This window comes from Coturnix japonica, chromosome 1 (genome assembly GCF_001577835.2).
Source record: "Coturnix japonica isolate 7356 chromosome 1, Coturnix japonica 2.1, whole genome shotgun sequence".
NCBI lineage: Eukaryota > Metazoa > Chordata > Aves > Galliformes > Phasianidae > Coturnix > Coturnix japonica.
In genome coordinates this window covers 153,432,048-153,454,567 of record NC_029516.1, presented here as the reverse complement: position 1 = coordinate 153,454,567, position 22,520 = coordinate 153,432,048, and the positions used below count along the sequence as shown (strand labels likewise).

At 38.0% G+C, this 22,520-nt stretch overlaps 1 protein-coding gene across 1 annotated transcript; it reads left to right on the top strand.

Moving 5' to 3' along the window:
- Window positions 1-7,910: 7,910 nt before the first annotated feature.
- On the top strand, window positions 7,911-17,591 carry UFM1 (ubiquitin fold modifier 1). The gene is made up of 6 exons (XM_015851913.2): window positions 7,911-8,037; window positions 8,131-8,187; window positions 8,437-8,494; window positions 12,192-12,231; window positions 12,630-12,662; window positions 15,923-17,591. Coding segments are annotated over exons 1-6 (258 nt in total). The 5' UTR covers window positions 7,911-8,035; the 3' UTR covers window positions 15,991-17,591.
- The last annotated feature ends 4,929 nt before the right edge of the window (window positions 17,592-22,520 follow it).

Genomic DNA, 22,520 nt, shown 5'->3' with positions numbered 1-22,520 from the left:
TACAGATCTTGTAGAATCATTAAATCAGGCAAATCACTTTATTATTATTAATTCATTGATGTAATTTTTGAGCTGAGGGGGAGTCTTTACCCATTTTTCTACACTACTTGTGTATTAAGCTTGGTTACTCTGCCATAGTGAATGTTGTATTACCAACTCAGTTTCTAAGTTTCTGAAAAAGAAACATGCTCCATTTTGAAGCATACAAAAATAAAAAAACTGGCTAATACATGTTTTATTATGTAATGTATTTTCCATCTGGTGTTCTTTCATTTTAAATGAAATCTTCTCTGTTGGCAAATCTTCTGTTTTTACAATATATTTAATGTTGTATATTACAAATAACAGACACTAATCTTCCTTTCTTGCAACACTTACATTTGTTCTTCCATACAAGTGATTCATTTGGGATACACTGACTGACAATGCATCACTTATTCCTCTGCATGGGAACACATACCAGACTGAAGAGCTTACTTTCTGTAAAACAGAAATTTAATAGATTATGAATGTAAGGCTACAAAAGAATCTTACAGCAGTTAGCTCTTGTCTTATATACATCAGGGAAGAACAGATGAAAGGTGAGAGCTGGGGAAGAAATGATAATTTGTGAAATGCAAACAACACAACTGAGTACAGGAGAAGGCAGAAATACAAGAGGAAAAAATACACAACGTGACAGTGTATAGGGATCAGTAAATGAAATTCAAAAGCAGTGAGAATATGTACGTAGTGGTGAAACCATGAAGTATAAAAAAACTTCAATTTGAAATTGAAGTGCAAGGGGGAAAATGAACAAATAGATGGTACACATGTAATCAAAGATGAAAGTACAGAATAGATAACACTTTGAAGAACACTTTTTTTCTTGTTTATCATTTCAGCCTTGGGTAGATCTTGCAATTTACCAAAGTCCTCAGTGTTGCCATATACTTCCCATTTCCTCCTCCAACTGTACATAGTTTTAATTAACTGGTTACTTCATTAAGTATCCTTGTGGTTTATCATCCTTGTTCCTTTGCTTCAGCAGGACACACGTGACCCACACAACATTTTTCTATTCTTTTTCAACCTTCTTCTGTTTCCTTTTTCTGCCATAACTAGTTTATACAGCTCATTTCTTTTGAATCAGTGCATTGAAATCTTCTTTCCAATGAATTTATTCATTTCTTCTTTTGTCTTTTTCCCCTCCCCTCCCCCTCCCCCCTTCTATTTTACTGCATAGTTTTGCATAATCTGTATCCTGATTTCTCCTTGGAAGCGTTCCCAAAGCAACTGCTGAAGGGAAATGCTTCTGTGGAGATTTCAGAGAGAGAATTAACTGCTGAAGTTGGAGGTATCATAGCCCAACCTGAGTCTTCGGGGCAAGCAAATAATCTCACTGCATGTGATATGGACTGCTGGATAGCCGGCAGCACACACACTGAGTAAATGTTTTAATGCAACAGTAGTTTCTGTTTATTTCTCTTTTCATAGCAGAAAAACATTAACATTTTAATTATGCATTTTTTTGTTAGATGGAAGATCTGCTCTTCTATGAAGTCACCGTAGTGGCCTCGAATGATGTTGCTTCTGAAATGCAAAGCATAATTCCTAGTTAATTCTTGCATAGGAATGGTAAATGTTGCTGTATTTAATTCTGAAAACTTATTTCCATTTTTGCCTTCTTATACATCTTCATATGATTTCACATTCTTGTATAGCATGATTGTTAGTTGAGGGCAAAACAAAAGGATTTAAGATTGGTACCAACTGTTACGCTTTGTATTATTTTGACTTCAAAAATACTGTATAAAGAGAAGGTCCCAGGAATAATTCATCTTTGGACCTACAAAAATCTCAGCAACTTGAAAGAGTAATTTGCACATCAGGTGGTTTATAATGTGCCTCCTAATTTTGTAATGAAAGAACCACAGAAAATTGACTTGAGTTCAACATTAGCTTGCCTAAAATCATATCAAAGGAACAGTGGATAGAGGTCTCTGAAATATGAGTCTTAAAGATAGCATAGAAGCATGACTACAGGGTGTGTAGTCACGTGTGTAGATCTACACATCTACACATGTGTGTAGATCACACATCACTGAGGAAATTTGACACAATAAAGGTCAATAAATTATCTGGCACAATAAAGGTCAAGACTTCATCTGTTTTTAAAGGGTCATTTTCTGTTCTCTGATTGTTTTTGAATTACTTCCTAACAGTGTTACATTTTAAAGCTTAAAAATTCCTTGTGCCAATATAATTTTGTACTTACTGGAATTAATTTTGCTACACGGGTAATGGTCCAGAAACAAGAAGTTTCTCACTACATCCAACACAAAAGCATCTTAAATATTCAGACAAATCTTCAGAGTTGTGCTACGATAAGCACTGAATGAGGAGGCATATTTCCCAGGTCAGAACACTCCTGCTAAGTCTCTGATCCATTAAGAGGACCACAGGAAAGCTAAGCTACAGGCAGAGAAATTCTTGGCGTGCTACCCAAAGACATTAGAATGCAAAGCCTGATAAATAAGGACTATTTGAAGTCTGGTGTCCTGAACCAGGGCAGGTTAGAAAGGCCTATTCTAGATGAAGAAAATTAAAGGCTATGTTTATCTTTTTCCTAAAGATAGCTTCAGCAACATAAAAGCCCAGACTTCACAAACACAATGCAGGTTTTCACTTCTCCTTCATTCCCACAGAGATACAGCACCTTCTCCCATCATGGTCAATTTTTCTTCTAATCCCTTCAAACACTGAACTAGCGATCTGCGTAACCTCTCTTCCATGCCAGTGAATGCTGTCCTCTCACAGTAATATTTGCAGTCCATATAAACTCTTTTCTGGGCTTGCCATCAAAGAGAACAAAAAGTAGAGTAGGAAAAATACGAGAACTATCAACATAATAAATGACTGAATAAAGAAAATATACACAAGCTGACCTTGTTTAGAGAACTGTGAGGCATATCATAGTTGACATCTAGTACTAAGCCTGTCGGAATCACAACTTCCCAGGCCTGAAATTAATTGCTTCTTAAATAGTATCCTCCTTCTTGCCAGTCCTTACATTCAAAAATGGAAATGTAGCTTGTTTTTATTCCTTGCTTTATCTATTTCTTTCTTAAGCAAGAATCTGTTTGCTTTTTTAGTTAAATGCTATCTGTGAAATCACTAGAATAATCCAATCTATTTAACATGAAAACATGTATCCCTAGTTTAAAAACAAAATAAAATAAATCTAATAGCCTGGATGTTTTATGACCAATTGCATTGCAGTATGAGCTGAATCAGGACTCTTGATGGTTTGTGTTTTTTTATGATGGCTGCACACAGAGCATGAATTTTCACGGACTTGGTTACAATTTCATTTTGCAAATACAGCACCATCTCCTTAAGATGTGAAACAGAACACACAAAAACTACCCTCACTGGTATCAGAAAAGCACCCCTGTCAGAGCTGTATTAACCTTCTGTAGAAGAAAAGGATACAACAATTGTCCAAATTTATGCCTTTGTATTTTTCATTACAGAAGCCTGCAATACATCAGCATATATTGTCCAATTTTCTGAATCACTGTGTAAACAAGGTGATTTTATCTCCAGTAGCACTGCAGTATATAATGATAGTATAAATAGACTATAAAAATGCATAGTCTAATGGTGGAAGCAAGGAATAGAAGAATCTGCATAATCAGGTGAAAATAAATAATGTTTCATCTTAGAGCAGCATGCTCAGAGCCAGAATTTACTGCTTGCAGCAGGTAAGTTCTCCTTAACTGGTGACAGGCTGATAAAAAACACCCTTTTCACAATGCAACAAAGCATAGTTAATAAAATACTTTATAAAGCTCAAAGCTAATGGTGTTTACTTCCTATGAAAGCAAAAAGGTCTCATAGTTCACTAAAGCTGAAAAAGTTTAAAACTATAGAACTGGACACTCTGTCTTTAAATTTATTGTCTCACAAAATGTGTCAATCAGTGGATAGCCGGGGGCCCTCCTGATCTGATGAATTAGATTGCTACACCTCCTCAAATTAAAAGAACAAATTTTGGCTTATAGTTCACATTTAAAAACATTATGATGCATGTAAATCATGTGGAAAATACTTTTTTAAATGTTTTATTTTTTTTTGGTTTTTTTTGCATATAATAACATAAAGTATGCAAGTATCGCATAAGCAGTGATATCACTAAAAGGAAAAAAAAATAGGCATTCTCATTATAACAAAAAATACATGAATTAAATTGGTTTTTAAGACAAGAAGTCTAGAAAATTACGTGACTGAAAAAAGTGATTTCAAACAAATTCTGGAAAATAAGGTATGATACATTCACATGAGGGCTTCTCCAAAAATGATGCCTCTATTTAATTATGTTGGTCAAGGTCATCAGAGATGAATGTTGGTGGTATGGCAGTAGAGGTTGAACCTTACCAGCAATTCTCCATCACATTTTGTTATTGTCTGACGGGTGGCAGCAGAGGGGCGGTCTGACAAAATGGTGCTTGACATGGAAGTGTGTATAACTGAATTCTTCCATTAAAAATAAAATAAAATTAAAAATAAAATAAAATAAATAAGAAAAAAAAAAAAAAACCACAACTATTCAGCCACGGCCGAATAGTGAAAAGCAAGCAACAAAGCAAAAGCAAAGAGCACCAAGCAGGCAGAAGGCCAAGAATAAAGACTGAGGCATAAGTGGAGAGAAAAAGATTGTTTGGGGTATGGAAGAGTTTTTTTCTAAGTTCCAAGATTTTGTTTTCTGTGTACCTGATTAAAGGCTTAATCCATTGCTTTTTAAGTGAAGATTCTTGGAAACATAATGTGCCTTACCCAGTCAGGGACTGACAAAGCAAAAAGCATACTTTGCATGTGAGAGGTTTTATTATACTTTTTAAACCTTCAGATTTGATATTTCCATGGAGTCCTTACAACACTAGTTTTTGTGGTAACCTTTCTCCTCATAGACACTTGTTTTGTAGCACAGAAACTGGTGTTCTTCACATGGCAGGTGCACTCATAAATCTTACAAATACACATGAAAGATAAACGATTTTAAGTCACAGAAGAAACAAGGGAGATGTCTTTCCAAAAGCACAAACAAGGCAGCTTAATTTTTATGGCCAAATTCTGAACCTTGGCCAAATTTATTTGTTTACAAGATGAGAAGGAAATCGTGATCCCCAGTTCTGTACCACAAGGCTGCTCTAAGTGAATGCTTACTGAAATGTATAGCCAACAGGTACTGTAACAAGGGAAAATAGGAATCAAAGCAGGAAGAAAAAGGAAGCTAAAAAGCATTGCTTTAAAACATGTTTGGTTGTTGGGTTGTTTTTTTCTGGCATATTTACTCTACAGTGTCCTCAATTCCTATGAAAGTAGGTATAAAATACTATCAAAGAGTATATTTTTCAGCACTAGTATACTAGTATACCACAGGTATATAGTAAACAACTTTGGTATAGGATATAACTACTTGAGAAACAAATGTCACACTCCACCTCCTCATAATTTTATATGTTCCATCTCATTTCAACAGTTACTCCTTCTATAATAATTTTACCCTCTGATAAAAAACACTAGCTTGGTCAGGCAGCTAAATATTGGTCAGCAGAACGCAGTAAATTTTTGTTCTTTTAAATTCCACTCCCTTTCTATTGTTCTATTGTTTCTCTTCAGTGCCACTTTCACACCTCTAAACCAGGTCCAGCCAACTGAGTATCTGCCCGTTGCAGGCATGAGTTCCTCTGCACTGCACTGCTTATCCCTCTTGCAATGCTGTTATCAACTAAAATGATTTATATAAAGTGCTCTCAAGATATTATAAGTCACCTCAGCCCCATCTCAGTATTCAGAGGGATATATATTTTGTTATTTTCTAGAGGCTTATTTTCACATTTTCCTGCCATAAATGCTCTCTATTGTAGTGATATGTATGCAAATTGCCAAAATCACAGTGGTTTTAATTGTTCAAATCGCCATTCCATTTGCAATTTACACAGCTTCAAAAACCAAAGCCATATCTCACTGCAATCACAAAATACATGCCTATAGGCACATACTTAGAGAAGCTAAATAAGTGCTATAGGGAATTTATTTGAAAATTGGAAGAAAAAAAAAACAATCCAGCTTGTTTTCTGCTTTCAGTCACGTGGTAAAGAAGGGAAGACTTCATTGGAATCAGATCCCTTTTTCTTGAGGAGAATGCTGTTGTGTATAAGCCCACAAATGAAATAGTCGCTAGTAGTCCATCCTTGGCTAGTTTGCAGGTTGGACGTGAAGTTTCATTAATTCTCCAAGCTGAATGAGAAAACTCAGACACATGAATCTTTATTTACTGAAAATTATCAGGAAAAAAACAAACAAACAAAAAACAACAAAAAAAAAAAACCAAAAAAAAACAACCCTGATATCTTTCTAATAAGGTTTGGGTAGCAGAGTACAAATTTCCACAGTACTGAAGAGGTCTTGTTTTTATAAAAGCATTTGGATTTTTGATACTACTTTTAAAGACAATGTCTCTGAAATTACCTACAAATATTCCTGCACAGGATCCGCGTCCATAGCATCTAAATCTGGTGTAAGGTGGAACACAATAATACTGTGAACCAGGTGTGCTTCTTCACATCCTTCTTTGTGCTGATTCAGAAAGAAAACCAGATTAAATTTGCCTTAATTGATTAATTAATTAATCCATTCCTTCATTCACTTTCCTAATCATTTTCCTGAAACGACACTTTATCAGGTGATAGGTATGATATATGATACATGTGTACTCAAATCAACATTAACCAAAATCAATATGGGTACTAAAAGCAGTCAAGAGCATGAAGATTTGGGTGTATTTATTTCCCTGGAAGCAAAGTCCTTACAGTTGATAGGCAAGGAGTGGAGTTCTAGATCGATGGTTCTCTCATTTCACATCTGTATTAATGACCTTGGTGTGGGAAACAGTGATGCATTAATGAAAGCGGCAGATGGCACGGCTGTATAAATTGAAACCAAAGCACTGTAAAATAATAATGACCTGAATTTGAAGAGGGTTCAAATAAACACAGGATGACACTTTCCCACACAAAAGGTTACATGCTCAAAGAAAATTTGATTACCTACACCTCGTGATGTGATTTCTTAGAAGCAGGACAATGAAAAGCAAAATTATCATTGACAGGTGAGAAAATAAGCAGGAGCCACAAATGTGACATTGCTGTGGAAGACAGATACAGTAATATAAAGTTAAATGCACGAAACATGGGGAAATATTAATGTTGTTACATAAGCTTTTATTTGTTTGTTTCAGTTGCAAAACAGAAGCAATACAGTTGTGAAAAGAACAATTTTCTTAGCTGAACACTGAGACAGTCCATAGGTAAGAAATTAGCTATGTCAACACATTGACTCCTTGTACAGCTTTTCTATTACCTTGATCCTAATGAGACCGCAGTTACACTAAATAGCACAAAGTGTTGTGCGTTGACCAGTCTGACATAACAGCGTGTGGTAAAAACAGCCTTGGACTGCACTTTATTGATGGTCTGGATGAGAAAATTTAGTGCACTCTCAGTAAGTTTGCAGGTGACACCAAGTTGGGAGGAAGTGTTGATCTACCTGGGGGTAGGAAAACCCTACAGGGGTTTGAGACCAGGGTTGAGACCAGTTGTGAGAGCTTTCACAAAACCCTGAACGCAGGGTAAAACTGAGGTAAATCCAGGGGAAATGGATACAAATTAACACCCAACCCCACCCCCGCCCTCCTGCTTTCCTTCCTCTCTCAGCTCCAGGGCCCGTACCCGCCCTAAGGAACGTCTGCAGCTGCCGCCTCACTAGAAACTCCCACCTCCCCTCCTCAGTTCAGCTCACCCACGCTCAGCTCCTCTCTTCTCGTCGCTGTAAAGCCACACAGGGCTCCATTCGCTGCCACTCAAGCCCGCAGGGCATTTTTAACTTGTATCTTTCCATCAGGCGCACCGTGGGCAGCTCAGCGAGCGGGAGGAGCAGCGAGGGCCGCTGTGAGGCTGACGTGTCGGCGGGCGGCGGTGGCAGCGGCAGCATGTGAGTGAGGGGGGGATGCGATCCCGGCCCTGCTGCCCCACAGCAAATCTTAACACTGCCTCTAACCCCACACTGTTTTCTCGCTCTTCCCAGGTCGAAAGTCACCTTTAAAGTGACGCTCACCTCCGACCCGCGGCTGCCCTACAAAGTGTGAGTGCGGGCCGGGGTGCGGGGCCCTCCTCAGGTGTGATCCCTGCGGGGTCCCATGGGCGTTCTTTATTCTTTTGCTTTTATTATATCGTGTGAAATGAATGGCGTGTGCATCTCTGTGCTGCCTCATCCTGTATGTACACATACATGGCAGGAGCTTTGCTGCTCATAAAGTTGCTGCTCATATCAGTTGCTTGATATTGGTTTGTGTTAACAGTCACGCAACCAATGTTTAAACTCTCGTTTCAGGCTAAGTGTGCCCGAAAGTACACCTTTCACAGCCGTCTTGAAGTTTGCTGCTGAGGAAGTAAGTAGAAAGTTGTGACTCCTTTTAATTTTCTCAGCATTCATGAAAAAAAAAGCTTGTTGCTTGCAAAATACAACACTGCATCCAGCACGCAAAAGAAATAAGTAAATAAATCCTGTTGTTAGATACTCAGAACCCAGGATTTATTCATATCGTGGATCTGTCAAACCTTTTGGGATCTGTAATTTCAGCCTGAAGAAGAGAAGGCTCCGAGGTGCCCCAAGGTTGGCCTTTCAGTGTCTAAAAGAGCTACAGGAAAGGAGACAGACTCTTTTGCGGGGTCTTTTGTGACAGAGCAAGGGGAAACGGTCTCAAACTCAAAGATAGTGGATTAAGGTTAGATATGAGGAGAAAATCTTTTACAGTGAGGGTGGTGAAGCACTGGAACAGTTTGCCCAGATATGGTGGACTGCCCATCCCTGGAGACTTTCAAGGCGAGGCTGGACCAGGCTCTGGGCAACCTGATGTAGCTGTGGTGTCCTTGTTCACTGCAGGGGAGTGGGTCTAGACAGCCTTGGTCCCTTCCAACTCATAAGGAGTCTGTGATTCTATGATTCTGATTTCTATACTTGTTACTACAGTGTGACAGAAGATCATAGCAGAGACACTGCTGATGTGGGAGTAAAAGGGATTGATTATTTGGTGTGACATTACTTGAACAGAATAATAGGCATAATAATAAATACATTAAAATACGTTTGCTGATGGAATGGGTTTCTGTTTATTATTATTGTTTTTCTTCCTTTTAAAAAAATCTGAATGAATGCAGCTATGCCTACAAAATTCACACACAGAGGCCTAGACTGGTCCAGCAGAACTCTGATGTATTGTTTGCACTGTTAATTTCTAGAAGGGGTGTTCCTGTTCACTCCGTGTTCTTTGTCATAGATTCATTTCAGCTCTTGCCTGCAGGGTTGAGGGTCTAATGGAGCTGCATGCTGGATCGTTCAAAATGAGTAATTAACTAAAGGGTGTCTTTTGAAGTTTCTTTGCTTTATCAGTTAGTGAGTTTAGTTTGTTGGCTGCGTGGACCTCTCCTTTACTACTAATATCTGCAGAAAGCTTAAGTTGATGTAAGATGGTGTGTCTTCAAGACCTGACCCTGGATGTTGCTTCCTTACAGAGTCACAGAATCACGGAATGACCCAGGTTGGAAGGGACTTCAAGGATCATGTAGTTCCAACCCCCCTGCCTGGCAGGGCCACCAAACATACACCTTTACTAGATCAGGTTGCCCAGGGCCCCGTCCAACCTGGCCTTGAACACCTCCAAGGACGGGGCATCCACAACCTCCTTGGGCAGCCTGTTCCAGGGCCTAACCACTCTCCTAGTGAAGAGAGTTTCCTTCTTTTGCCCTTCTCTGTCTCTGGCTGACAGAGTCACTTTAAAGGTGTAGTGTGGGTTCAGGCTAAGCCGTACTTTCATTGGCAGCTTCACAATTATAATCTGGATTCCTGACACAGATGTTTGATATTAATGTTGGTATGAGGGAACAAGAAAGGCTGGGAAGGGAACTGAGTAGTTGTTTTGCAGCAACATTTATCAGTTTGTAAGGTTTTTAAAGCAAACATAGATATTAAAAGGATAGGCCTGCAGAATGAAGATGAAGCTACAAAGAGGCCCATAAGTGTCTCTCTGGATGCCAAATGCTGAAATAGAGCTGGAGAAGAGGAGGTTCAGGGGAGACCTTGTTGCTCTCTATGACTTCCTGAAGGGAGGTTATAGTGAGCTGGGTGTCGGCCTCTTCTCTCATGTAACTGGTGCTGGGGCTAGAGGGAATGGCTTCAAGCTGCGCCAGGGGGAGGTTCAGGCTGGACATTAGGAAATACAACTTCTCTGAAAGAGTGGTCAGGCAGTGGAATGAGCTGCCCAGAGAGGTGGTGGAGTCACCGACCCTGGAGGTGTTCAGGGAACGTTTTGACATTGTGTTGAGGGACATGGTTTAGTGAGAGCTATTGGTGATGGGTGTATGGTTGGACTGGACAGTCTTGTAGGTCTTTTCCAACCTTGGTGATTCTGTGATTTTAATGTGCTGAGTATCTAATTGTAACCTAATTACCATTGTTATTTGGCCCAGTATTTCATATTGTATGATGTCACACTCAGCAATAAATCTTGAAGGAAGGAAGAGAAGGAAAGACTTCCACTATAAAAGCGAGCAACTACTGCACATAAACATAGAAACTGAGGCTCTGCTTCCTGAGATGTGACTGTGCATTGCTTGCTGTTGGCAAGTGGAGAGTAACTTTTTTTCTCCTTTTGTTTCTCAAAAGCCTTTTCATTAAGCTGCTCCTATCTCAAACCTGCAAGTGTTTTTTTTCTGCCGTCTCATTTTTCTTCCCTTTTTCCTGCTGAGAATGGGGAGAGAGAGAGCAGCTACTGTAGTACTTAGCTATTATGAGATGATGTGTTACTTTTTGCATTCTTAGTGTTAAATATGTAGCCCCCATTTTATGAACTCATTATTCAAACCTTGCTTTGAAGACAAATTATTACTTTCCTCATGGCCTTTCCATAGTGACACTTGCATATTATTTGTCTTTTGCCAAAAAATTACACTTTCCATGCTACTTTGCAAGGTGAGTAGGTGACACGATTTGCCTGCAATGGATACAAAGCTAAGAGATTATAATGCTAATGTTGTGTGCCTAGAGATGGCAATTTTTCAGTATACCGATAATTAGGTGCTGTATTAAAGCATGGTTTCTGTGAACTCTTGCTGTTGCTGTTAGTGTGTGGAGTTTTGGCAAGTTGGACCTCGAAATTTTGGTTTGAGCAATTAGAAAATGAGAAAAGCACAATTAATGAATGCCACTGAAAGGCTCTGCTGAAGTAACTTGCTCAGCAAATGAGAAAGCTCTCTAATTCTACCAGGAAAGCATTTAGTATTAGCATTCATAGTTAGTTGTGCTTTTTCTTGCATAAGAAAAATGTTTTCTGAGGAGCAAATGATAGTTGCTGATTGCTTGGACACCAGTCTTAGGCATTGGTCATTGAGCTAAGTGGCAAAGGAGCAACCTGTGGTCCTCAGATGAACCAAGTGACACAGATGGACGTGCACCTATGCTACCTACCCCTTCCATCCAATATGATCCAACCACGTTACACAGTACAGTATATTTCTCTGGATCCTTTTTGGCTCCCTGTTTTCATAAAAATAAGTGCCTCTTAGTGCCTCCTTTTTTAAGCAGATCCTATATCTAACACTTCTTGGAGTTGGAGATGAAAACGGAGACATGAAGAAGGCCAGGAAATAGGCCAAAATAAACCAAGATTGACTAAAGTTAATTTTGGGTTCAACATCATCTTCAGTCAGAACAATGGGAAGTTCAAATTGTGATAACGTACCTGATGGTAATACTAATCACTCAGAGTTGACTTGTGTGGTAAAAATATTCTCTCAATGCAAATTACATGCATTTCAAATGCAACCTTTTCTTTTTTCCTACCCTATCTTGTTTTCATATTGCCTCTTATTCTGGTCCTGTAAGTGTTTCGTTATGTTGAGCACACCAGTAGGAAGTTAGTATGCCCGTGAATAAGTGCGTATGTTTTGGGTTTGATGTTGTTGACCATTTTTATATTGGAAAATGTGAACATATGTGTTCTTGGTCACTTTGAGCTTTGAGCATTCTCCATGTTTTCTCCTTTGTCTCTGCCTCTTACATTGTTTTGTTGTACTCTTTATTTCCTGTAGTTCAAAGTTCCTGCAGCAACCAGTGCCATTATAACAAATGGTAAGTATGTAGTTCTTCTATTGTAGTTTCAGTTAAGGGATATTGATAATAGCAGAAACATCTCTTATTTCACAGACTCTGCAGTCTACAAACCGAACTTAGTAATAATAATATAGTAGCATTTTTCTTATTACATATGCATGGGATGAAAGTTTTAAGCCATTATTATGCACTGGATTTGTTTTCTCATAAGTTGTAGTTTGGATTTGCTGTGCTGTAGATTTCATGTTAGTTCCTTTGATACAACTGATTTTGATTATTGGAAATAGCTATTTGAAGGACTAGCATGATAAATATGTACTGTTGGATGTTTCATATTTTTGAGCACTAAGTTCAGTGTGGTAGTGTGTGAAGGCCATTTCACCTTTGTCTCCTTTTCTGTTTTAATTTCTTCCTAGATGGAATAGGAATAAACCCTGCACAGACAGCAGGTAAGTTATTACTTACAGAGCCCAATAGTTCTAAAAAAACCCAACTCAGTTATTTCAAGTTACAGAATCACAGATCACAGAATCACAGAATGACCCGGGTTGGAAGGGACCTCAAGGATCATGAAGTTCCAACCCCCCTGCCTGGCAGGGCCACCAAACATACACATTTACTAGATCAGGTTGCCCAGGGCCCCGTCCAACCTGGCCCTGAACACCTCCAAGGACGGGGCATCCACAACCTCCATGGGCAGCCTGTTCCAGGACCTCACTACTCTCCTAGTAAAGAACTTCCCCCTAACATCCAACTTAAATCTACCCTCTTTCAACTTAAATCCATTTTCCCTTGTCCTGGTTAACACATAGCACTCTGGGTTGGTTGTTATATCTCAAGTTTTAACAATTGCCCAGTAGTTGAATGTATGGTTGGTGTTCTGTGTGAAAGATTAAATCCACAGAACTGTTGTTCACTTGGTTATTTAGGACCGTGGAAGAGTGAGGTAGTGATGATCTTTAGTACTTAGCTATTTATTGCAGTCCAAAAGAGCACTTACCTATTACTAAAGTACCAGATGATAGCTGTATTTTTTTCACCGCCGTGCCTTGTTCGGTAGTATTTGGTATATCAGAAGCCACTCTGATAGGAGTTATTTAGAAGAGTAATACTCTGTTTAAGAACAGGAACTGTAAGTGCTTTGGAAAGTACATTCTCAAAGAAGGGTGGTCTTGCAGATAGTCCTCTTGTTCTTCTCAAGGGATTTCAGGTGATTCCATCTGGTGGAAACTGAATAACTTTATTCCTGCTTGCAAACATGATGAACAGTTAGTGAGGAATTCCTTGCTGCTTCTTTTGTTTTTACATTATAATTTTGCTTTGGACATTTTGCCTGCAAAGATGTTAGATAACACCAGTCTCAACACATCATGTGACCAAATAGAGTGAAAGCAGATGATACAGCTAACAATATGGTTTAGCTACTGGATCATCACCAGCATGTGAGGACAGCTTTTCATATGACCATTTAAGAACATTTAGGCCAAACAGTAAAGTCAGTTGTCTTAAGTGAAGATATATTTACACAGTTTTTCTTCCTCAGAGGTATACTTGCATTTTTACTACGTAGTTTAATCCTGCAAAGCAAATAGATTAAGGAACTTCTTCATTCCTGAATGAAAATGTTTATGTGGCAGTTCATCATGCTTACAGGTATTCACATCAAATTTCAGGTTTCTAGTTGCTTTGCATTAACTCCCTTAAGTTTTGATAAATGTTGAGCAATTACTCAGCAGTAAGGTAACAGCATTTCATAGTCAAGGTTCAGGTAAATTAAAGATCTAGGTTGAAAATATTTTCTCATGATCTTAATCCTGTCTGCAAATGTAAGATTAGACACAAGGATATATAGATTTTTTTAACAAAGAAGTTAAGTACCATTTGCCATGATATTACTGTGTGGTATTGCTTTAAACTGAAAGAAGGGCTGGGGAAAAGAGCCACCAAATCAAGGACTCACAACAAAATCCCTTCTGAGTTTACAAGTAAACGTAAGTAACTCCGTTATAACCTTAAGTTCAGCCTTATTGATACTTCAGAAGCAACTTCATATGGTAAAACTTCTATTTTTTTCCTTTTTACCTATTATTAAATTTTGGTGGGTTGAACCAGTAGGATGAACATTTTATGTGTTGTTATTTTTTAGTGTTTAAAAACTTCCCCAATTAAGATGATCTGGGAATAAAATCTCAGTATTCCTTGGGATTTTGGAGGTTTTGTCCTATTCCATTTTTTCTTTGACTCCCTAACAAAAAAATTCCTCAAGAATGACTTAGTTCTTCCTACATGATTTCACATGGCAGAGGAAATGAAAGCTGAAAAAGCTGGCCTTAGCACTTAATTCCAGTACTGATTTCAGTTTGAAATTCTCAGTAGTTAGGTAGTAGTATGCCATAACTTTAATGATAGAAGCAGACTAAGAAATGGGCTGGACTACCGACTGCATGAGGTGTAGCTGTAGCCTGTTTTAAAGTTTTAAGAGTTTTATGATTACAATTGCAACATGAAAATCACTCCCTCAGGGAAGTCACTGTCCGAGCCTGCTGGATTTCAAGGAGCATTTGGGTGGTACTCTCAGACATAAGGTTTGAAATTCAGATGGTCCTTTGTGGAGCCAGGAGTTGTGGTTCCCTTCCAAATGAAGATATCCTATGATTCTGTGATTGTAATGTATTTATTCAGTATTTTTTTAAACGTAGGACATTTGATAATATATTCTATTGAATGGATTTTCTATTATTATATTGAACAGGTTGAACAGTTTGAATCCTGATCTATGTGGTAGATTCGTTAAGTTTTAAAAAGGAGAGTTTTCCAATATGTTGTTAATGAAGAAATGTTAAATATCATAGTCTTTGTTAGGAGTGCACTCACTCTACATTCAGAAAATGGAGTGCTTTGGAAAGAAAGGGAATTATACTCTTTTCACAAGTCAACATGATGATGAATAGGAATGAATAGATGTGTTTAAAACCTGATATTGTAGAACTGTATAGTCTGCTTCACAAGGTACCAGTATGAAATATAAAAAATAAGAAATCCACTCCATATGGTTATTAAATAATGCATTGTGTTTAGTTAATGGAAGACAGTAGGGACAGTCCTGAATACAAGCAGAAATTATTCTAGACATCAAAGTGTTACAAATGTTTACATTGCATGCTCCCAGAAAGACTCTCATGATTAGGATTACATGGTATTTAATAAGAAATAGAAGAATTTTTTGATGCTAAATTGAAACTTACATAGATGTGTAGAGGACCTTCCTGTAAGAATAGTACAGCCGAGATTCTGAAGCTAAAAGCAGATAAATACTGAACTAGGAAGAGAATTAAGTATCAATATATGCATGAATGACCTCAAAATAATTTTAGTGAATTAAAACTTGATTTCTTGGTCTTGAAATTATCATGGCATAGAAGTGAAATTAGACGTTCCAGCATAGAACAGCAAAGTTTGAAAGGCTGTAACTTGCAAGTCTTCTATGACTTCAAGCCTGATATTGTTACTTAAAAACAAGAGCACTTTGGAGAGGCACTGTAGGAAGAATAAGATAATTCTTTGGAAATATAAAAAATGGTTTTGTAGTGTGTCAGAGAAGTTATTACAGAGGTTTTGAACACTCACCAGTGGACGTTATTCTTTAAATGAGTATACTTCCTTAGGAAACTTCTTTTGTTTGGTAACATTCTTTTGTTTGTTTATTTAGGAAATGTATTTCTAAAGCACGGTTCAGAACTACGGATTATTCCCAGAGATAGAGTTGGAAGCTCCTAATGTCTGCTGAAATCAACTGGAATAAGTGACATTGTCATGTAGCTGAAGTCTATTTATTTTTGAACTCTGCATTGCGACTAAAGAATTGGCTTTTTTAAAGCTACCAAACATGACTTGCCAAGATCCAGTCTTTTCGTGACACACAGATAAGGTCTCATTTTCTTGTTAAAACACAAATAATCATGCACTGGTTATTTCTTTACTGGCATTTTCCAATGGCCTGATCCCACTGAAAAAGAAGGTGGATGTCTCTAAAGATGTGTATTACTGAAACTGCAGCAGAAAGCACTCAACCACAATAAGTAATTATATAAAATATTATATATTGTCAAACTTAGTTTTGGAAGGGGGAACTTTACGATCTTGTTAAAGAGAAATTGTTCTACCGAGTGTTGGAAGGTTTAGCTTTATTCATTCTTCTTTTCTTTTGGTAAAATTCCATGTTGAAATGTGAAGTTTTACCATGATTCGCATATTTAGCCCAAATAGAATGGAAAAGTGGTTTATTACTGAAATAAGTACCTGACTGCCAAATGTTCCAAAGTAACTGTAAGATTTAATTGCTGAAAACATTTTAGATAAAAGAGATTACAGAGGTTACCTGTATGTTAACTTCACAAAGCATTGAATGTTGAAGTCTTGAATGTAAATTCAGAGAATTTGTAAGACATAATCTCAAAATGGCAGGGAAGGCCTGGCAAAATTTGGGAAAGTATAAGTACTGGTCAAATATATCATTCCTTTTTTTTTAATAAATACTGGTTCTTTGTAAAAGTTTTGTTTCTGCATGTTACAAGGGAACCATAGTTGATCAGAATGTTTGTGTTCAGATAATATGCTTTTTGTTTATCAGTTGCCTGAGGTCAATTATCAGTCATGTATTTTATTCAGAGAAATCGCTGCTTTTCTTGAACTGGTCGTACTACTTTGTGATTTGTTTTGCCAAATCTTACCCTGTTGCATTTTATGTGTCTTATTACTTTTACAGGAAGTAGAGTAATGGGCAGTGCAGTGCTTGGTTTAATGTGGGTCATCACAAATACAACTCAACTGTGCAATAATTTCCCAGAAGGATGTTCAGATTTTGTTTCAAATAGTGGATGCGGAATGCCCTAATGAGTGGGTATGAATTCAGTATATAGAAGAAAACTTCCTGAAAATGATATTTGACTTAAAATTTTCCACCTCTAAGATGGATTGTAAAATTCTACGTTCTCCTAATAAACAATATGAAAAAAATACAAATGTTCCTTTCTCATTTTCTCAGTTTAATTTCGACAATAATTAAAAATGCCGCCCTTTGACCTTAATTAAGATACTCTGAGGTTAAATTAAAGCCATAAGGTTCTTATTATGCAGAATTCTATACAGCACTGATTTTCAGGTATCATGTATAGCTTCTACTAATCTAATTAGAATCGGTTGTATCAGTGGCTTTTAACTTTCTCTGCAAATCTGTTGATGGAATACCTGAAGAAGAATGTAACAAATAGGAAGCTTTCTTTCATGTCTCAAGGTGCAATATAGTTTTCAAAGGGCCTTTTCAAAGGCATTTTGAAACTAAGGTGCCTTGCTTTTGAAATAAAGGCTAGGTAAAATAATCTTACATGATTTCTTATTGTTTATAATAAGCTTTTATTACATCGTTACTTTGTTACTAGCACAGTGTGAACTATTTGTTTGATGTGCTGTGTTGCAACATAGTTTGTATAATATGCAAATGATCCGTCCATTTGGAAGAATAAATTATCTTTGTAATACTTTCTCTGTTCATGACACCTTTGTGTAAATACGGTCTGAAATTTGAACATAGTTTTCCATTTTAAGGGATTATGGACATTTTTCAGGAAGGGAAGTGCAGGGACATAATGTAATATAGACCAACTGGAAGAGTTAGGAAATAGTCTTTGTTTTACCCAACTGATGATGTGTCATTGCGCTAGTAATCAGTTCTGTCAGTTACGTTCTTTTCCTTGTGTACTGAAGTCTTGATTTTTGCTGGGATAGTGTTAATTCTCTTCATAGAGGCTCATGTAGTGTGTTTATGTTTTTTGTATTTAGGATAACATTGGTAATGTGCTGATGTTTTAGCCATTGCTGAGCACTGCTTGCACAGAGCCAAGGATGTCTCGTCTTCTCACACTGCCCTGCCAGCAAGGGGCTAAGTGCACAAGAAGCAGTTCTCATCTGGCTGCCAGATTAAACCACAAAATGTGCTGCATGTTAAGTGGGTCCTGAAGTTGGTGAGAGTAAAGCAGTCCTTTGTATGCTAACATGCAGGTAGTCATCAAATGGAGCACTTGAATAGAGCAGTGGAAAAAACTGAATCCTGTGGTTACTGAAGTAGCAGAGTGGAGACAGCACTTCAGCAATACTGGCAGAACCCTGAGCTCTAGCTGTGTAAAATTCATTTAATTTATGATACATAGTGTTCAGATTTAAATACAGAGTAGCTAACTATACATCTCGGCCACTGTTCCTGCTGATGGAAGGTAGGTGCAGGAGTATACACAGAGGTTAGTATGATCTTTTTGAGGCTAATCTCTGCAGGCTGTTTCTGAAATTAATGGAAAGTGAGATTCCTCTGGAGAGAGATTCAGAGCAGCTAAATGAATCTTCAGTTCTGAATTACCCTCTGGAGGAGCCTTTCTCTCTTTACTAACTATAGATGTTAGCCTGTATGGGCTAATGTTAACCTTCATGAATACATCCCCAGCCGGCTCTACCTCCTCCTTTCAAAATTGCATGGTATAGCATTGTGCTACCCGCTTGCTTGACTGGGATGTTTAGCACATGACACAAAGCTCCCAGGGATTTGTGCAAAACTGAAATTATAAGAACCTGTTTGCATGAAACAAACATACTCTTTATGTGATATAATCAGTTGAATGCTTCTTTTCTATTTTTACAGCAGGCTCAGCAGCCATGATGGGAGCGTGAGAGGCTAGTTCCTTATGCAAAGCTTTGTCAGATTAAAATCAGTTGTCTACAAACAAAGAAGAAAACCTGTATTGAAGAAGAAATCAAAAGATTCTGCTCATTTTTCAGAGCATATAATTGTTTTCCCTTATCTCCCTGAGGAGGTTTAATGTTCCTGAAAACCAGATTTTAAAGAATTAGGGATGCATAAAAGAAGCCACTAATGCAAAGAGCAGGTGCAGGTGTTCCTGCTTATTACTGTGAAGAAAATCCTGAGCCTGTGACTGGGAACTGTCAGTGTCTTTCACTGATTAGGAAGTACCAGGTGATGTCTGTAAGACATGTACCAACCTTAGAGGATTCCTTTCCCAGGAGAAAGAAGTCACTCTGAAATTCTGCACAATAGATCAAATTTGTCCTGTAATCAATTACTGTTGCAGCTTTCTTGTGGGAATGGGAAGGTCTGTTTACTGTTGCTTTAACTGTTTGTTAGACTTAATGAGAAATAAGTCTGGGTTGGTCTGGATGTTAAAAAATGTTCAGGATTTGTCCCTAAACAAACATGAACTGGTTGCCATGGGGGGTTGTGGAGTCTCCATCTTTGCTGATTCTCAAAACATGATCAGATGGCCCTGAGTAACTGAAGGAACTTTGAGGCTGGTCTATCTCTAAGCAGGGCTTAGGACCAGGTAAACTCCAGTTGGATGTTCTGGCCTAAGTAACTCCCTGACAAATTCTTTCCTTACTCCTTCTAGCATTTTGTTGGTAGAAAAAGAGCTATGTCTTACTTTACTTGCCCAGACAGTGGAGGCACAGTACAGCCACAGTACTTCCCACATGAGCCCATTTTAGCCTCCTCACACTTATACTTTCTCAGAATACCTGTAAATAATTACAGTCCTTGATATCCTGCTGGAACAAAGCAAAAGTTTGGTCGGAGGGATTAGCTAAAATCATACTGTCCTCTACTGTTGTGTAGAAGCTGTGGCAGTTGAATATGTAATTTGGAGTCTGATAGGTGAAATATAAACGCATTTGTATTCTTTATGACATTAATGCTAGACATCTTGTAAATTACATTTTTAATGTTAGTGTTGAAAACAGACAATTTTTGATGCAGCTGATCAGATAAAATATACTACTGTAACTTTCTAAATCCCGTTTTTCTTGCTTAGGCAGGGGAGGGAATGTAAATACCATTACTGTAATAAAAAGCTGTGTGAGGATCCATGTTGCTTGAAAAATTAGCATCTTTCAATTCAGTTTTACACTGACATTTCAAGTTAGCAGTAATGATTTAGCAGTAGAGACCCATTAACTCGTAACAGAGTTCTCTTCCATTCCTCTGGGCTCCTGAGTAGGATACAAACAATAGCTGGTAACAATAACAGCAGCAAGGTGTCCTTACCCCCAACATGAAAAGTGAAAGGTTGTATGAGCACTCAATGTCAATAAGCACCACCCATGCAGAGCAGATCATTAGCACACGAACAAGTGCACAGCATGTGTTGCCAACTGTACAGTAGTCTATAATATCCATTATGGATGTCAATGAAATCAACATAGTCCAGTTATTTATGTCAGATTCATTTAGTTCTCATTTCTGGACGAAATACTGTTCTCAGTGAATGTATCTGTAGCACAAAATAGGAGTGAGTCAGAGTGAGCTCAGGTACTGATTATTCTTGCTTCTTGGTTCTGTTTTGGACAGCTCCATCTGTCTCCAAAACAGACCTATTCCAGAGAGGTTTTACGTAACAGTGAGTGCCAAGTGGTCACAGGCCCAGGAACAATGGGCCTCGATAGCTTGAAGTTTGCATATCTTGTTTCATGTATGTCCTCATGGCCAGACAAAATTAGAATAGAGGTCATCCATTTGTTTTCATCATGAAGGGTCAGGGATCCTTGAAGGTTTATTGACCAGTGTCCGCAAATGACAGAAGGAACCAATTTTAGCCACAAGTTGTTGTGAATTGCCGGGTGACTTTCGCATTTCTTCTGCACTACTGGCACACCAGAGGAACCTGTTAACAGAAGATGTTAGCGGGGTTTGCAATAAAAGTAACAGCAACAATAAAACTTGTTGAGGATCTTAAAAATGAGAGCGCTTGGGCATTGCAGGAACTGATGTGGCTTGACGTCCCATTTCTTTGTTGCAGTTCTCTTAGTTCACTTAGCACGGTTTGATTGGTATCAGTGATACTCCCATAGGAGACATCATGTCTTTCGCAATTAGTGTAGATTATTTCATATCTAAACTATTAATATAATGCAACTTACACTGAGAAACCTTCAAGAAAACACAGCAAGTATATAAAATGCTTTGGGCCCTATTCTTAAAAGAGTTAATGGTTATTTTTAGGTTTCTGAAATAAAATGAGAAGACACGTCTCTACCACTTTTTACTGAACGTGCAGCCATCAAAGCAAAATATGCCTCTGTTGTTTCATACTGTGCCTTAAATGCAATTTTATATTCAGTTTGAACTGTGAGGTCACCTTGATAAAGCTTTGTTATGTTGCTGCTATGATGACCTCAAATTAGAATGACACAGAAAAGCTGAAATACCTGCCAGTGTTCAACACAAAATCATGATGTTTGTCAAGAAATCTTAACTCAGTTTTTGTTAGTGGAAGTGACATTAATGAATTCACAACTCTTGACAGCCTTTATCTGAAGATGAGTTGTCACTGCATGCTGGTAAATGCAAAATACATGCCTGCTTACGGGTTCTTAACAATTAATTTTAGCAATCCCTCCCTGGTATAGGCGAGAAAAATAATGCACTCTAAAGGTTCCACGCTGGATTTGAATCTAAAAGCTATAAGAAGACAAATTATTACTTCCATTATCCAGTAGTGGTGATTGCAACATTGATTCTGTCCAAAAACAAAAGAACAACTGTGAGCTCTAAAATAAGTAGTTATGGTTTCAGTGATATCTATGATCATCTCCTTAAGCTCCTGTGAACTTTTGCTATTAAAAAATGACATATTGCTATGAACTGGATGGGGGAAGACCTACAACTCAGATGCACTAATTCTGCTTTATTTTGGTTTAAAAATCTGTCAGTAATATCTTATTCAGCTTAACACAGAAGACTGCAAGTACAACGAACCATAACTTCTTTCTACAAGACAGTATACTGTTCTTACAGTATTTTTGTTGTCAACAGGCTTACATGAATTACATGCAATCAATATATGTAGGGTTTCCAAAGGTATGTAAATATTCTGGAAAACTGCGAAGGATCTCAATATTGAAAAAGGCAGAATATAGAATCATAGAATCCATGGAGCTGGAAGAGACCTACATCATCTAGTCCCACTTCCCTGCAATGAACAGGGACACCACAGCTAGATCAGGTTGCCCAGCCTCACCTTGAAAGGAAGGGCATCCTGGAGCAGGGCATCAACCACATCTCTGGGCTACCTGTTCCAGTGTCTCACCACCCTCACTGTAAAAGATTTTTCCCTTATGTCTTTCCTATATCTACCCTTTTTGAGGTTGAAACTATTTCTTCTGGTCTGTCACCACAGACCCTGCTAAAGCGTCTGTCTCCCTCTTTTCAGTAGCTCCTATTTATATACTGAAAGACCGCTCTCAGCCTT